Source organism: Pieris brassicae, chromosome 6, assembly GCF_905147105.1.
Source record: "Pieris brassicae chromosome 6, ilPieBrab1.1, whole genome shotgun sequence".
In the NCBI taxonomy this organism is placed as follows: Eukaryota; Metazoa; Arthropoda; class Insecta; order Lepidoptera; family Pieridae; genus Pieris; species Pieris brassicae.
Window position 1 is genome coordinate 6,528,424 of NC_059670.1, and position 19,411 is coordinate 6,547,834.

Consider the following 19,411-nt stretch of genomic DNA (forward strand, 5'->3'; position numbering starts at 1 on the left):
AATAATTGATATTCTATAAGTATTCTCAGACAAAGTGCCCCTAGGGAAATTCTTGGTTAATTATACATATTTGTTTGTTTTAATTATAATTAATTAGCATATAATCGTAACTTACTCGAAAATAGATTAAAAATAATCATACAAATAAAAAAACCTGTTTAACTATTTCTAAAAAGACTAAACCATGTCTTTATTGATTTTTTTTATCTTACCTTCATCTAAATTCCCTTGATAAGCAGGAAATGAACAATAAAAAAGAAAAACTTCCGCAGTTACATACAAACATATTCTTGTGTTAAAACATTACGCGAGTTTCCTTTTATTGAACGACTTCAAACAGAAAACGAAGGATTATCATTTATGATTTTTTATTTTATCTTTTGTGTATTTTCCAGAATATCACCGACGATTTTTTCATACATACTATTACGATTAGAATAATGTAGATAAAAGGTACAGCAACTAGGTTACTGACCAGACGAATAATAATAGTTATTTAATTTACCATTAAGGTATCAGTTTCAGTTTCATATTAAGTTCTTTTCAGCTTGCGTTCGCCTGTGTCTCGTCCGTCACATTTTTTTAGTCTAAGGTACAAGGACTGCAAGGACTCGGACTTATATCAATCATATCGTTCCTTCTTCGTTCATTCTCATACTTCGTTCATTAGGACACGACGCGTTTGATAATGCGATATTTGTTAAAAATAAGATAATGAAGATTAGATAATGCGATCGCTACCAAACTTCATATTATTTTGTATTTGTGAAAATGGATATATTTACAACTGTTATGGTCGGAGTGTTTATTTTTATGTGTTTATATTTATTTTGGTTGTGGTTCTGTTTCGGTGGTTTAGTGAAACGACGTAAGTATTACATCTAACAATTTATCATAAAAAAAGCAAATTGTACATAGTCTAAAACGTCAGCATAGTCACAAAAATGCCAACAGTGAATTCAGTTTTGACACAACAAAAAGGTATAAAGAAAATTTATACACAAAACACAAGTAACAGTTTAGATAGCTTAAAAGAATTTTAAACGAAGAAAAATACATTTAACGCATTAAGATAAACGTAGTCACGTATTCTGTTCAAATGTTTTATTTATATTTATCACAAAAAATATCTATTTTAAACTAGTTTATTTTAGTTTAACTTAAAACTGCATAAATACAGATTTTGTATAGAATATTTGGTCTGGAGGGAAGTTAGACCATTACCACAGTTATTTGAATAACTTGGTAGGTAATAATTTGGTTCCAACAATTGAAAATTGAGCGTATCCTGAACGGCCGGTAACAGAACCTTGAACATTCTCCACTGTAGAGATTAATTAGAGGGCTCAAAAATAACAAATATTATTGAAATTTGTTTAATCCTTTAAGCGTAATAGAAGACCTGTAAGCGAAGCTTCATAAATATCGAAATTTAAGTTCATATAGATTTCATTTGGAAGTTTGTTAACATTTGTCTCGCGAAAACAAAAGATATTTTTTTTATTTACAATAATAATTGGACCATTTTCAAATAAAAATAAGCGCCTGTCGAAAAAACTGTAGAAAATTTGCTCGTAAATATTACAAGGTGAACTTCTTAAAGTAATAATTTATTTTTCCTTACGAATTTAATTCTTTTCGGAATTATTTAACATTGTTATCAATATTTTTTAAAATCAACGCCATTAAATATACTTTATTATTACAACTTACCTGTTTGACGTGACTTAACGTAATATTTGATAGTTTTATATTACTATGCTTTTTATTTAGTTCAAAATATGGGTACAAATATAATATGGTGGTACAATCGAAAGTTTGCATATTCTGCCACACATAATGGCGTACAAATTTGTCTTAATAGGAATTTTATATTCTACATTATGAGTCATATCAATTTGTCAATTCTTAAATTATTTGTATTACATATATTTATTACTATATACGTTATCAAATTAATATTGATGATAATGTTTTATGGAAATAAACATTTACTGAGTAATAATACATTTTTCAAAAAGTAATATTTATGTTGATTTTTAAAAAGTCTAGTAGGAAGATCTTTTAATGATTTTGGTAAATTATTGCAAACCTTGATTGCCATACAAATGGTGTTTTCCTATACAATTCACAACTAATAAGGACATGTAATGCTTTGATAACTGATATTTTTAGGTTTTCAGGATCTATTATCGATAGATTAATAATTGATGTCAGTGGATCAAGTAGGTATAATGCGCATGATTTAATTGCTTCGTTATCCAAATGATCGTATCCTGTACATTTAGTTTTTTCCAAAAATGTCATAGTTTAAAAATGTCCGTGTTATTTATGGCGGAAAGTCTCGTACGTCTTCTTTTAAAATATAAAAATGTTAAATATGTGTGTGTATTCCTCGATGAATATCCGTGTATTTCTTACCGGAAATAAAAACGTATTGTGAAAAATTGTTCACGTGAAACAGACGCCGTTACAATGAAAAAGAAGGTTATAACTATCTAACGCATAGAAACCTTTTGATCTAGGTTCTACTGTTATTTAAATTATTTGGAATGCTTAAATAAAAATGCCCAATATATTTTTATAAAGTACCTGTTGTCGTATATAAGTAACTTAGTTAACTGCAAATACCAGAAGTTTTAAAGAAAGACTTTAAAAAAGTTAACTTCTTCGTGATCTATATAGCTGGAACTTAATTCAATGTGCGTATTTGTAACACAGAACGCTCCATCCATTTTAAATCGATTTCAATTATATTGGCTTTCAATTATCCACATCAATCCACAATTTGGAGATATGGTTGTACATACACAAAACATGAAATAAAAAATCGTGAATGATAATCCTTCGGTTTGTTTGAAGTCGGTTAGTAAAAGTACACTGACAACTCTCGTGATGTTTTATCATTGATACTGTTTTCAGATGTTCAATTTTGAGATTTTTACTTAAACGGGTATGTCTTATCATATTTTTGTTTATAAATACAGAGAGACTGAGTTATACACATTAATATTGAACATGTCGGACTTAGAAACGTTTTATATGTTTATGGGTTGTAATACAGTCATTGTTATTATTATGTTTTTTGTCACTCGGAAAATTTTAGGTGAGTTAAAACTGCATTTTGAAAGTTTAATAATCTAGGCAATAGATACCTATCTATTGCCTAGATTATGAAAGCGTGTATATATTATGTTAATTAAAAAGAAGTGTGTCAGAATGGTAGCAAGTGGAGGCGCTAATGCTAAAATTATTGCAGTTGCGATGAACGGAACGTGTGGAGTAGGGAACTAGACTACCTAACTACTACTACTACTATAACTGTCAGGCAGGGGCTGACAGTTATAGTATAGGATAGGGCTTTTTAGTAAAAGGGATAACAATTTTAGCAATCATAAACAGGGTAAAAAAAAATCTTATTTTATAAAGTATGTCTTCTTAATTAATCTTATTTTATGAAATTTCAAACTTCAGAACTATGTACAACAGTACACACTCATTTTTAGGTGTACAAATTGCATGGCCTTGGATATGTTCTTTATGTGGCTCATATAGTACCTATAATTGAACTATTATATATATATATATATATATATCTATATATATAATATGAATGAAATAAATGTTTATTAATAAATATTTCATTTTTATAAAAGAAAATGTTTAAGAATTTTACACAGTCCCACAAAATAGTTTGCCTTCGACGGAACCCAAGATGACAGAATTCTCTAATTGCACTTTAATGACATATTTAATGCATTTATTGACTAGATAAAAATATAGTATTATCTATTTAGTATGAGTTTAACAGCATTGTAGTGAAAATGAATTTTATTCACGAATTAGCGATCACACTTTTAGTTGTAACTGCACCTTGTGTTATTTTGATAATATGTTGTTATTGTGTGTTCAATTCTTTACAATTCTTTGCTAATATAAGTGAGTATTTTCGGCAACAAATATGTGATACACTGTTCCCTTAAATGTTCCTAACTGGGAACGGTTCTGAAATATGGAATGGCCCATAAAGCGGTGGTATTTATTTTATTATAAATGAATGTGTTAATTTACTACAATATTGATGGTTAATTGTAAGACGACTCTCAATTGTGGGTTCAAATCCCGGCTGTGTACCAATAGTTTTATACAGTTTATGTTTCCAGTTAAAAGTGTCAGGCACTGAGAGGCAGGTGTTGTTGTGTTTAGTATGAAATTTTCAAACTACTTTATGTTTTTCGTGTTTACTGCCATGACAACTAATTATCATGACTTGACTCGTAGTAGATTACGAACGTTATAAGTTGCGACTGTCTCATGGCCTTGTAACAATTATAAGTTAATAATATTATTTAAATATGTCATGACAATTTGAACACACATATATTATTCAGTGACCGGGAACGTATTCGCCGGGAACGGATTTGCCCTTGATAATATCCATGGGTAAAATCAAAATCAAAATTGATTAGTACGTTAGAAAAAAAATAGTTCTATTAAAAAATACTTTCATTAATATTCTCTGCTACGTTAACAACGTTAACAAGTTTTTCGGGAAATTATTAGTAATCATAAAAAAGTGTGTAAGAACTCTGTTTATTTGTACCAAACGATTAATTCATACGGCGGAAACGAAGATATTATCAGTCCGAATTTGTGACACCAGGCCCCTTTAACAAAGGCTTCGTTGATAGTGCTTAATACAGTCTCCGAAACAAACGATATTTGTATATGTTCTCAGAGCGAATTCGCAAAAACGTCGTTCAATATCCTATGTTACGGCAATTAAGTTACACAACTATCGTATTGGCTATTAGCTGTTAGGGTAGTTGTACATAAAAACATTTATACCAGTTCTCAAATCAAGGGCATAGAACGAGATTTTAAACTCTCCGTCACGAATTATATCTCCAGGTTTTTTTTACAAAATATTTGTAAGCACCTCCAATTATTATATTTCGCTGGGCCTTCACGCCCTCAGACCCTTTAAACCCACTTTGAAAGACACCTCTATGTATAATGAATTTGAAAGACCGTAGAGAAAGAGAAAGTAGATACGACTCTGAATATTTTCGTTTTTTTTATGATTTCTTTTAACCACTTGTATGGTTACAAATTTTCCGACAATTCACGCATGTATTTTCCTCACATACACCGCTATCATTTTATATTGAAGTATAAGTAAAAGTGGTATTACCACGTGTCTCCAACATGTATTTGATTAGAACCATAAACACTCCAAATGATTAGATTTAAATTTGAATTGTTTCATGTTACTACAGTAGTATCATACTAGTAATCACCATTGCAAATAAAATATTTAATCTGTTTAAACAAATAAATAAGTTTTCTCGCTCTATACATATCGAACCATATGAAAATCATTGTCTAAATACATAGGGTTTTTATTTGTAAGAAGTAAGTTCTTTTAAAAATATATCTTGTTATCGTTCAGTATAAAATAAAATATGTTTAATATGGAATATAAGATACAGGTATCACTTATTCCACATCATTAAATTTGTATCGTAATACATATAAATTCATATAAACTTGAACCTTCCTAGCATAATAAAATACTTAGTTTATTGGCGATACTGTAAAAATTTAGTGAAAGAGTAACCGTCCCTGTAATTATTATTTTTTAATTACGAGGTTTATTTGTAATTTAATAATGTTTGGTTTGTTCATCATACCTAAAATATATCTACTAAAATGACTTTTCATAATTTTCTACTATGATATTTAAAAATCGAATGCGAGTATTTTTTTTGCCAGGAAACCGGATACTCGAACGTATAAAATTAAAGCAGTGACGCCTCGCTATATTGTATTTTATGTTTCTGTAGTATCACGAAGTATCCTAAGCATGTATCGGAATGCAATTAAAAACCACAAGCACCACAGTTATCGTTATTGTCTCCCATTATTTTCACGCGTTTTTGGTTGTGTTCGATTTTCAAATAAACATTTCACAAGTCATTTGTTAGGAGTTGGTAGGAAAATGTACTCAATAACGACTTTTCTTATTGGAGTCGTCATGTTTATGACTTTTTACATGATATGGCTGTGGTTTTGCTTTGGGAAATATGTGACAGAGCGTAAGTTTTAATCCAAAACGATTTGATGATTTCTTTTTAATTTTCACTACTGGCGACTAACATTTTTAATTAATAATATTCTTATCTATTAATATTATCACTATTTACTCAATTGAAAACTTTTTGCATTTAATAATAAAATAAATTTAAATCATGTACTTATCTAAAGGCTACCGGAATGAGTGATTTCAAAACAAAGTGGAAAATTTTGAGGCATGTAGACATTGCATTAACTAATAAAATTAAATTATCTCCTTTCAACGCATTGGAAAAACAATTTAACGGAAAGAGACGACGAGATTTGATATAAACTAATTAAAAACTAATTGAGTATTGATGAATGTAAGAGGCAAAAGCCTCACCCTCGGCGATCGTGGTGAACTTGTTAAAATTGGTTATCATTTTATTAATATTTATTAGCCAAATACACCTTATTTCCAAAATTTAAATGTTAAATTAAAGTGAATGTTTTCCATACGCTCAAATCAGTAAAAACAAGCGAATAATTTTTGATATAGATAAATAGGACCTTGTAAAAAAAACGTCTACGTTAATTGCTTTTAAGTGGTAACAATAATTAGCGAGTTATCTTTTCATTACTATTTTCTCAATCTTACCTAACCTTGTGGTATAATTAGTTTTGAAATGTATTCTTAAATATTTCCTTTCAATATGAACGACATCTATAAAACGAAAAATCTATTTTGAATTATTGATAATGTGTTCGTAAACGATTAGTATGAAAATTAATGTAATTATCATTGTTCCACCAAAAAAATACAAATGAAAAACACACAAATAATAATGGCAACACCTTTTTCAATCATACCAACACTGCCAACCATTCTGTTAAAATAAAGTTGCCTGTTGTAAAATTAGAGCAAATATGCATATAGTACATTTTTGCTTATATTTTCGCCAGGCAAACTTATTACAATAAATTATCGTTCATATTTCACGCAGATGTGTGAGTGTGTTCCGTTTGCTATACCATATGAAAAGAAAAACACTTCAGTAACTTGGCTATATGCAGGCTTTTGTTTCTTTCTTTGAAATTTTTCGAAAAGAAGGTAGTGGTGGTCCATTTCCATCTGTTATATTCGTAGATATATTTTTTGCACATTCAATAAGTGAAAGAACGATGTGTGATAGAGAGATAACGAAGACTTTATGAATTGTAATCGATAAATTATCTCTAATTATTTATGATAGATAGCGAGCGATAAAATTAGTACCTGGTAATATTTTGTTTTCGATAGCGAAACGAAAATGTCGAATTTGTCCTCTTTATTAATTTTTATAACCTTTAATATCCTAATTTTTTGGATTCTCTATGGGGTTTTGATACGATTTTTCGGTGAGTATTTTTGCTTTACTTTTGTCGCATACTTTGAATGTTTTCATCGACTTGGATAACATTTTTGTAAGAACATTAGAATCAATAATCCCAGCTCGTGAGTTCGAATCTCAGAAGAAGTTTCCTTATTTACCTTCAAACACATGCACAAACTTTCAAACTAAGTAACATGTGACAAGCTATTACACAAAGAAAATGCAAACAACTTAAATGACTCTGTTGGGTACCCTTTTCTTAATGTATTGAAATTAATAATAAAACATGATATGTAAACTGGAGAACGGCCAACATAGTTTCGAGTACCTTCATATTTAATTTTTATTTGAGAATAAATATAGTTTACGCTATTAAATTCTTATTAACAACAAGAAATGTTCTAGAAACTTAGGGTATCATATCAAATTATATAATATAATCATCATCATTCGTTTATTTAAATTCCTTCTAATCCTTAACGTCATCGTTACAGTTGAATTTCAAATCCACAAATGTTTCCGTTTTAATTATTTCCACTAAGTTTATCGAAATTATCGATACTTATTTTTATACAATGATATATTGATAAGATTAATTAACTATCTATGTATAAGAAAATGTATGGAAATTTGCCGATAGTATATCGTTGCGAGTTGCGACAAATTGCGTGAAAAATGTACTTACTTTTAACTCTCTGGATTGTAGTTTTATTTGTTATATTATGTCTTATTGTGATACGGAAATACAGTAAGTTTTTTTTTATAAACATTCACCTGCCCTAACACGTCTTTAGTTAACTGTTTGTGTGACGTCATTAAAAATGGTCGAATTCGTATGGTGTATGTCAAAATTGCATTTACATTAAATGCTTGCCACTATAATATTATTTATTTATTTTTACCACATTATTATTGAGTTGAGAATTAATAATTGTGTTCAAATGTTCCGATGTAAATAAGTACTACAAACTTGTTTTCAATTACCTCTAGATAGTTTTATTAATAATTTAATGTTATTTATGTCTGTATCATGTAATATAATGATATAAAATATCCAATACATGATGGAATATATGGGGACGTGAGTTTTAAATAAAAAGACGTAAGTGATGTTTAAATCGACTTTTCGCGATATGATGATGTTTACATGAATTATTATCCAGTATTCTCTGTTCGTAATTTGTTTCAATAGATAAAAATATGTCAGATAACTCTTGAAAAATTCCCTACAATAAAATACATAAACGATATACCAGAGATTATATAAGATAGCCAAGATTTAGCATTCAATTTGCATTCTCCATACCGAAGAGCAATGTAAAAAACATATTTTTAATAATTTCGGCTCCAATTAGTTTTTATTAACGAATTAGTGACGCCATTTAAATTAACGTATCTCACTAAATTTCATGTTAGTGTTCGATAATAAATTTTAATAAGTGAAGTGTAATCATGATTGTACCAAGTGAGATAACGTTTAGTCAGAATGAAATTACAACTGGTTCACTTATTTATATATCAGTATTTTCGACTCTTCTTATTATGTCCTTTGTTATTCTGTGCATAAAAATATCTTCACTAGGTAATTATTAACCCTTCCTATCTAACAACTTAAGAAATCCAGTTACTACAAGGCGTTATGGGCCTTTTTACATTCATTTTCAATAACAAATTAGCATACAAAACAATAGCATTCTGTGCATTGTTCTAGTAATATTAGGGTCTAAGACATGCATTACGATGTAATTATTGTATTTTTTGCACACCGAAGTGTTAGTTGTGGATTCAATTCTCAACCGGGATTCGAGCACACGAGTTCAGAGTCACACGCGGAAAGCGTGCTCTCTGTCTGCTCTCTGTCTGCTATAACCTTATCGAATTTATTTCTACAAGATCTTAATTTTCTATATGTAAGTCCATGTAGTACCATAACTGTAAGTAATATTAAAGTCAAATTATATGTAACGTGCGGCCCGAACATACTTTACTATCATTTTAAATTTGAATTCAAATTGTTGATATAAATTTAAAAGTTCAATTCGTTGTTAATAACTGTACGTTTGAATCTCATAATTTTCTTACCCATAGTTCGTTTATACAGGAAATTATGTAACAGTTTAGCTTTTAAAAATTTGGTCACGAGATAATATGATATCAAAACCACATTTATCTTGCCATTTACTATCAATACTTTCCGGTGGAAATACTTGGAACTGTTCATTGTTATTTTAAAGAATGATGTGCAACCTTGTTCAACGCAGTCTTTAAATTTTTTTGGTATAAGGAAATAATTATATTTTTTATACTGTTTTCTAAAATCTTAAATGCTAATCTAATAATTTGTGCGCCAAATAATTCTATATTATAATATTTTCTAATTTATTTTTATTCAATCTTCCTCATAACGAAACTATGTTCAATGATATTGATCAAATTTAAAAATATCTATAGACAACGCGATAGTGTCAATCAGATAAATCTTTTTATCACACCACTCAAAAATATATCGAATAGCTCAGTAATAAAGCGTTCTTACTGTGAAAATGCCATTAATTTAAGATCGTATTCTGATCACTTAATTTGTTTGTTACACAAACATTTGAAAGTGTAAGATGCCGCCCCAATATGGGATTCCGGATTATGATTTTCCGACGGAAATTCATCCGGAAAATCCGAAGGGAAACGACGACGGCAGTACAACTCAGATGGCGATGTGGTACTTGTTGGTGCTAATAATAATTATAGTTATTTGGCTCATTTTGTACTTCATGTTACGGCTGCTGACTTTGCGTATGTATTTATTTCGTTAATATATAATTAAGTGTAATATTCACTATAATTGTGGCTTGGTCCAAATACATATTAAGTTCTGGTACTTGCATGTAATGTGGCAAGTACCAGAACACTTATTCATCAATGTTAATTTTGTAGACGAGATCTATAGATATTTGAAAACCAAGCCTCGCATAAACATTAGAACTTGTCGAAACGGCGTGTTCTTGCGATGATGATCTTGTTCGTATAGGCTTTAAAACTAAATGAGTAATCGGAGCATTTAAATAAAACTAAGGTATAAGTGAATCTATGTACATCATAAATTTTTATTTATTATAAACATCGGGTTACATGCGTTACAAATACCTTGGTACAATTGTTTTATTTCACTGAAAATAGTGTTGGAGAAGTTACAAAAACAGGTATGAGAATAATATAATATGACTAAAAACTAAATAAAACGGTTTTAAGAAAATCTAAAATATTGAATACTTGCACGGCGTAATACACTGGAGGCTAAACAATTGATGTATGTTTAATTGTCATAAATGTAAAATCGCACAAGCTTTATACCATCACAGTGACGTTAATAACACTTTTGACGTAAATAGATAGTCTTTATCACATTTTTAAAAACAATAATATAGTTAATTCAATCACATGATTTATGTATACCTACCTAAGATTGTATTGATAATATCCTAAAGTTTGATATTTTATTGTTTATCTGTACATAAGACACGATTACTAACATTTTTTCCTACTATAACAGCATAAAACACATAAAAATTTGTATTAAAATTGTCTACAAACCGTATTAACTGAAAAAACTTGTTTACGAGTTCCTAAAACTCCATAGCAATAATAAATCATGTGAACATTTAGATTGTGGGAAAAGTTACCTAATTTGCTTATTTTGTTTTATAAATTATATTTAAAAATAAGTATTTCATGCAAACTGTAACATTTTAATACAATAATGCGGAATAGCCGTTAATGGATCTTGGCGTTAAGTTGCATTTGTTTCTTTGATCATATAAGCCAGCCTCACATATGACGACGAAAACAAAATGTTAATTAGGATAATGCTTATGGAGCAAGTGCTATGTATTTGATGCAGTAGTCAAACTAGATCCTGCAATCACTAGACATACGATTTCCTTAATAGCAAATTACACAATTAAAATTTAATATAACATAGGAACAATAATTATCGATATTAGTGCATATAATTACTCACATCGGTAATAAAGATTTGGGAATTAACTTTTAACGGTTCAAAGAATTTATTGCTTCAAGATAACGCTAGTTGAACATGGAATATATTTACGTTCGATAACAATTGATACATAACCTGTATTATAAATCTAGAATCGATTTGGGCTGTCCTCAGTACCTATATTGTGCATAACCTACTTGATTATTTTAATCTCAATGATAAAATCCCTATCATATATAAGAACGCTACCTCTTATTTTGTATTTATTCTAAATAAATCGTTGTCTATGAAACTATAAAAAAGTTTTTAACAAAAAGTATTTTTTACTATAAGCTGTGAACAAAAGTTTTAAAATAGGTTTGCGGGTAGCTTTCTATCATAGTCTGTGCGGATCAGAAGTGAATCTCATCTTTGATCTTTATTTTATTATTATATAAATTAAAATGTGTGATAGTACGAATATTAACTGCACAAATATATTTACTGATGTTGTTAAGGAAGACATGTTTCAAACGCAATTTCAACGATTTATCTTCTGTGTCGTCATTTTAACTGTAACGATGGCAATTGCTATCCTACTCTCCATATTGCTACGAATGTTAGAAAAAGGTAATTATAACATTTATTAAATTTCATCTTTTAAATACCAATTATCTGTTTAGTTTTCACTTGACCGTACAGTACAGAACTAAATATAATTTATTATTTTCTAATAATCACTGAAGTAAAAGCTTAAAAATGGACTGGTCTTAAAAGAACAGAGTTTCAACCAAGTTTACAAATTATATCTCTCATTTCTTAACTAAAAGTAATCGTTAATTGATTGACTGTTTACCATTAGTTAATTGCGAATTATCCTGAATATTACTTATTGTTTTTTCTTTATATATTTTACTATTAATTTTGTCACCTATACGTAGAAGGTCTCCTTAACTACAGGGACGTATCCCCTAAAGACTGCGACTGCGCGTGAGCATTTCGGAATAAATTCAAAATTTGACAAAGACGGTATTTTATTCCGCTAGCAGTGTCCGCTGGTATTTACTTGCTACAATAGATAACAATATAAAAGGTCATCGTACTCCGTATTTAGATAAATGCCAAATTAGAAGATCAAGTTAAGAAAACTATAAATCGGATTGTGCTTATATTGTTAAATATGTCATAGGCACCCATAGGTACCATCAGGGACTTACGAATTTTATTATGAGGTCACTGAACGATCGGAGATCTTTAGCCGGTGTTACGTCCTTATACACATATATACGTCCTTATACTAAATTTTTATAAATACAGAACATTAACCTCTTACAGGATATAAACATTGTCGTCCCGTCGCAGATATTTGTAAATTCCGTCTGCAAAAACCTAGCTAGGAGTTCAGGCACCTCTTTGTCGAATTATTCACGATTATTACGAATTAAACATTACTTATCCAGTACCTACTGAATATATTCGGTAGTCTGCTGATTAGTGTTAAATAAATATGTTTTGCTAGCGGAAGATACGAATCGTTATTGTGATTGTAAGTGGATTTCATGTTATCATTTTATATTATGATATTTCTAATGAATGATAATTCTATTAATTTTTCCTTAAATGATAACCGATTATTATATTGTCCAATGGGTATTATAATAAAAAAAATTGTCTTAAAGTAAAATTTCGTCGGCATAGAATTCTCTATTTGAATGGCGTGGATGTTGTGTATTTCATTACTGATTAATATAAGAATGTTTTAGTGTTGTTTTTGTTTAATATCCGTAAAGCCAGGATTTATCTTATCTGAAGCGTGCACTAAAATTTGTGGCATTATGTAAATCCTAATAACATGTAAGACATTTATCAATATTAATCACAGTTGATACCCAACTATTCTTGTGTTTGTGACGTCTTTACCCCAAAGTGATTCATAATACTAGATTACAATGTTATTGAAATGTCAAAATCGGCCATCCAATTATTTTAGTACGATTGGAAACTTAAAACATTTTGAAAATATATTCAAATAATAGGTGCTTAGATCATAATGGAGACTTTACATGTACTAAAAACTCAGTTTATCAAAATGTGTTAATAAAAATTGTTTCTAAGCTCTAATAGCGAGTTAAAATAATACACGAAAAATATTGTCTTTGTTATTATTATTGTTAATTGGTATAATACCTGTTTCTTCCTCAAATAAATAAATATATATTTGTTGCTAGAATTTTCAGTCAAAGAACTTCTGAATTCCTTTTCAAATGACCGTTTGTCCTGCAATACAATTCTTATTATTTATTTCTTCTTTCCAGGACAAAAGACGCGAAATCCACAACAGAGACGAGCGTATATGGGCTCACGGTCCACGACCACTGTTCCAGCAGTAGAGCCTACAATCTACGTCAGCCCAGCCAATCTACCTCCACCACCAAAATATGGTAAATATAATCTTATTTTGAATAAAGACATTCTTGGAGCAGTAAGTAAAATTTAAAAAAATGGTGGACATGGATCTCGCGTTCGCCAAATTATTTAGTACCTCACCTACTACGATTACTAAAAAATCACTTGAACTGTCGAGTTACATAAATTGTAAAACTCTCGAGGATACTATAAAGTCACAATATTTTAAATATATTTTGTATGAGACCGCAACAATTTATTCTTAAAGTAAAAATCTAAACTTTAAGCCCGCATCACTTGACTTGATAATTGCTTAATAAGCTAATAAATTATTCCTAAATTTTCAGAGGCGATGGCACCACCAAGCTACGAAGAAGTAGTTGGTATTCACTACCCAGGCTACCAGCCTCCTGGCCAACCCATCAACCAACCCATTACGGCAGCACTAGCCACACAGAGCAATACCAATACATCAGATAGGTCAAATATTCCTAACGCTGATACTAGGGTCGCAGGGGACTCAAATAACCCTACGAATGTTTCACATACCATCATTAACAGCACAACAACGATAACTACTGTTGATGAAACACGACCAGTAGCCACTTCGTCGTGATTATGGAAATATTTTTAATATGGATAAGGTAAAATTCACCAAGATTATGTTATAATTTTGCGATGTTTTTTAACCTTGGGCAAATCTCTTTTGATTTGATTATTGTTAATTACTGCATGGACCCAATTTTTTATCATATTGTCAGATAATCTTGGTATTATTTTACCTAAAGGCTCTGTAAACCTCACTATGTGATATTTAAGAGGTTTATTGTCTTATGTATTTGTTTAAATGAGGTATTGATTTAATACAATACAATTGAAATTTCAATACCTACTACCTCTTATATATGGCATTGATGATACATTTTGATAGATGAACTTATTAAAATGTAATTTATGAATGCCGCAGTGCCTAAGTTTGGCCTCTAGAGTCACTGTCTTTTTAGGGTCATATTCACAGTCGAGACTTAAAGCTTACTATGGACTTAAGTATGTCGAAAACGTAATGGAAGTAATTCTTAGCGATAAGTCTCGACATCCAGTATTACCCTAGCAAGTATTTCAGTCAATGTTAACCATATTGAGGCTAAAACAATTATGTTATATAAATATTAACTACGTTTGAGAGAACAATAATAACTTTCAGTCTATGAGGACGCAAGACTGATTTTTATTAATTTCCCAAGTATTATTCGTATACCGATACGGGAGGACGTTTTGCAATATTTATAATATAGTTATTAAGGTCTAGATGTATATTTTGTAAAATATCTATTATATATAAAATATATTAGAAATAAGGAAACAGTGTTTTATTTAATTACATAGACATGCATGTGTGTGTCTCAGATTTATTGAGATCTTTACTTTCGTGTTAAATTCCAAGATTACAACATTAGCACCATAGATATTAAAATAACTATCAATTGACATTCACCAAAAATATCATAGTTATTGCAAGCCGCACTTTATAGATTGCCAATTGGAGCTGAATATTAAATCAATAAAAAAACAGTACTGACCAGTGGCTGACGCCAGATGAAACGTCCATGTCGCCGGTCAACCCAATATTTTTTTAAAATTTAAAACCCCCGCACAACCGACGTTAATAATCCTGTAACCCCAAACCATACCAACATATATAACGTATTCTTATAGTATTTCATTTTGGTAGAAAACGTATTAAGTTCTTATCCAATATCAGATAAAAACAAGAAATTATTTCCATACGCAAAGGTCAATCACCTACACAGTACAATAATAATTTATCACCTTTCTTATTACTCAGCTAAAGGAAGGAAGTGTTTTTTAAGTCATTCCTATGGCAGTTCCGCGTAGTAAATGTGTAAATTATATGAAAACATTCGAGAAATGTCGTTCATGCATTGATAATAATTAATGTTTAATAGGTTTATAGAAAATTGTTTTATTTTGATTCGATAGGAATCCCTGTCTTCTAGCGAAAATTTACCCGACACAGCTTTTATTATAACAACAAAGGTATAAATAAGTATATTAGAAACTAAAAAAAAACCAACGTAAGTCTCGGCCTCCGAAGCAAGACCACATCCTTGCGTTGCCACTTGCCACATGAAGCTGGCGCCAATCCCTCTACATGGCCTACTGATGGATGGATACCGGATGCCCTTACTGATTCGTTCGCTAAGGTGCTTATGAAAACCTGTTGGAGGCTATGGAAATTTTTATTTCATTCTCTGCGGTGCCGGTCGGTGGCAAGTCCCTGCCTTGGTTCAAGGCGCTCTAGCAAGGTGGTCTTACGTCGAAAGCGAGAATGCTATAAAGCCTAGGCAGAAGCGGCGACATTCTGCGATTGGAATTTTGGCTAACTTAAAAAAAACTAAATAACATAACTTGGCCTCCGAGTTCTTCAAACGGAAAATCTCTAGTGCACAGTTGGACCATATTTTAGAGAAATTGGCCCGCTTCCAAAGTCCGCCCTATCTTTTGGGCAGTGATATATTGCAACGTAGCAACATTCATTGTTATCCAGACGATAGCACTCTTTCTATATTCACTCACTGCAGGTATTTCTCGGGCAGTTGAAAAAACATCAAAAAAATAATATATATACTATGGAATATAAGATACAAGTATCACTTTTTCCACGTCATTAAATTTGTGTCGCAGGCATACTTACTCATCGGCAAAGAAGACAGAGGGCGTAGGCCGAGAGAAAAAGCCAGCGTAAAAAACTCTCGGTACTCTTTTAAATATCAAATCATCATAAAAAAATGACTATGCAAATAGAAATATGCAATATAAGAAACAGTCCAGTCCACTCTTTATTTGTATTAAATTTCAAAAATGAAGGGAAACCTCGCAGTCCAGTTTTTGGAAGCGGCACCTGTTCACAGGCATGACGTGTGAGCTAGCCATCGTTTTACTCAACCTCGTTTGTGGAAATTAAACTACCCGTCACACAACGCCATCGGCCCAGTCACATATAAGTAAGCATTACTTCTCCGGCTTCCTAGTTAATAAAACTAAACCTAGTGCGCGTGTCACGCATCTCCATTCCTCCAGCCTCAACAACTGGTACGAGAAAACAGAATCTCATATATAAACTTGTGTCCGAAATTGATAGTCGCTGACCGGGGTTGACTAACTACAGTCTAATTTAACCGTTGGCGTTGACATAGAATGATGTTTAGTTTTGAGGTAATTTGGAAGGGAAAGCTCAATTAGCTTCGTGGGCTCAGCATGATGGTACTTCACTTCTGCTTATTCAAGAAAAGCGCTTACCAATTCTTTAAAGGTTGACAACGCACTTTGCCCCTGTTAATTATAAAAAAGCCGGAGTCATTCCGACGTTTGAACTGGCAGATGGCCCATTGGTATTCTCATTCCCGCTAGGTGACTAGTACGGAGGAGTACCTCCTTAATCTCCTCATTTATTCTGACCCACCAAACTCCACCTTCAATTTTAAGTGGGCTCAGAATATTTGTAGCATTTTCGTCTCGGCTACCAATTCCTGACAAATTATATACATAAACTCCACAATAATTGCAGGGCAAACTCATTGATATAGATATGGCTCCAATAATTCCTGTAAGTATATACAGCAACCAGTTCCAAGACAAGACAAAGTTTAAATCTTAAATTTATTTGATGAGTCCCGTAGACAACCACTAAGGCGGACAGGTCAGCGACCGGTGATAATTTTAAGGTACTACTGTTTTGCTCCTACCAATTTCATTACTAATCGAATTCAGGATCTTGAAGTTTATAGTAAAATATGGTTTATATAGTACTAACTATTTTCACACCGAACTAGAGAGTATCTTGTAATCAATTCCATAGAATAGCCATATATAATTTAGAGCTATACATTAAAACATTTAAAAAATCTTTAATTACATGTATCTTATGTAAATAAGACATGTTAGTAATTTATATGTCATTGACAAGTGCCATACATAGATAATTAGTAAATAAATACGTATGCCAGATTTTTTCTTTCTGTTATTTATTAGTTGACTTATTTGGCACATATACCTTTGCTGGGGCAGAGTGCATTGACTTTTGTACAGCCTAGGTATAAAAGAATTATATAGTTTAAGCACCATTAGGATGTTTGCTAAGCAATTTAAAATATTTATTATATTACAAATACTACTATAAATAAATAGTATATATAATATTACTAATAATACTTTATTGGGTAAATTGAAGGTGTCCCACAATCAAATTTCATTTTCAAATAGACAAATAAGTTTTAATTTTTAAAACCGTGCTACTATTACACATCTAAAAATCAGACCTAATCTGTTATTGAGCAGTTTTGGCCTAGTGGCTTCAGCGTGCGACTCTCATCCCTGAGGTCGTAGGTTCGAGCCCCGGCTATGCACCAATGGACTTTCTTTCTATGTGCGCATTTTAATATTAGCTCGACCAGTGAAGGAAAACATCGTGAGGGAACCGGCTTGCCTTAGACCCGAAAAATCGACGTCGTGCGTCAAGCACAGAAGGCTGAACACCTACTTGCCTTTAAGATTGCGAAATATAAATATAAAATGTAGGGCGAACTAATTAATAATTTACGTACGCAGCACTAAACTTAATATTTATAACAAGCAAATATATCAAATTTTACGCCCATTTCTAAGACATAATTTGTATTGCTGTCAACAAGTGTTAGTTTACACTAGACGGGGCATATTTTGCAGCCTTTTTCTTATACTTCTGTTAAGTAAGCATCGCGTAAAGGAAATTCCTTACAATTTTCCATGTACACCAAATTTTCTTACCAGTTCTTTTCGACCGCTCTACGCCGTTAATTGGGGACAATTTTTTTTATCCTTAATATTCATCATAATGAGAGCAAAGTGTATTTGTGGTTTTGAGAGACCACGTGAGCAATAATTTATATTTCATTCTTAAGGGGATTAATATAGTATATATATTTGCGTTTGCGCATAAAAATGGCAAAACGTTAAAAATAATATTAAAATATTAACCATCGTTATATTTCTATTGAAGAGCTTGACACAAGTAAATACGACTTTAAAATCATAAAACAATATGTATTGTAGTTTTTTTTTTAAATCAATTGTCAGTGCCAACGTGATAATCATTATGTCTGACCGTGAAATTTGTGCTGAATTGTCTTACGAATTCGTCTCGCATCGACAACCATTTATTATAGTTTAAACCTGTTTTTATTCGCGTTTTACTGCTAACTTGGCATGTCGGTTGAAAAATAATTCCAGAAAATATATTAAGAAAAATAAGATATCAACGTTTCTTATTTAGAACACAATGAAAACTATATATAAATTAATTAAATATTTATGTTGAAAGCAAGTATTGCTCTTGGCAAAGGACAACTTTGAGCGTAATTTTCTTGAACAATTTATTTAAGACTAAATAAATCAATCACTACCCTAATATTATTTTATAAACATACGGTATTTTCGTTTGTTTCAAGAAATAGTTATTATTTGTAAAAGTGCAATTATGGAGCTAATATTTGTTTAATGGAAAATAAAATCATAATGTTTTATAGTCAGCCCCTGCGACTGA

At 30.8% G+C, this 19,411-nt stretch overlaps 2 protein-coding genes across 11 annotated transcripts in view; one reads left to right on the forward strand and one right to left on the reverse strand.

The window, feature by feature from the left end:
* LOC123710583 overlaps positions 1 to 15,159 on the forward strand; it is a 30,191-nt gene extending 15,032 nt beyond the window's left edge. For 3 of the 10 annotated variants that reach the window (XM_045662589.1, XM_045662593.1, XM_045662587.1), the window contains exons 2-3: positions 13,719 to 13,844; positions 14,157 to 15,159. In XM_045662589.1, coding sequence (XP_045518545.1) covers positions 13,719 to 13,844; positions 14,157 to 14,425 — 395 coding nt within the window. In that variant the 3' untranslated portion in view covers positions 14,426 to 15,159. Of the gene's footprint in view, positions 1 to 679; positions 869 to 5,930; positions 6,099 to 7,325; positions 7,456 to 8,069; positions 8,179 to 8,776; positions 9,013 to 9,967; positions 10,221 to 11,757; positions 12,034 to 13,718; positions 13,845 to 14,156 lie in introns of those variants that run through there. The other 7 variants (XM_045662591.1, XM_045662592.1, XM_045662594.1 and 4 more) reach the window with 7 other exon arrangements.
* Positions 1 to 19,411, reverse strand: part of LOC123710580 — a 61,382-nt gene that overhangs the window by 22,406 nt on the left and 19,565 nt on the right. The gene's annotated exons all lie outside the window — the stretch shown is intronic.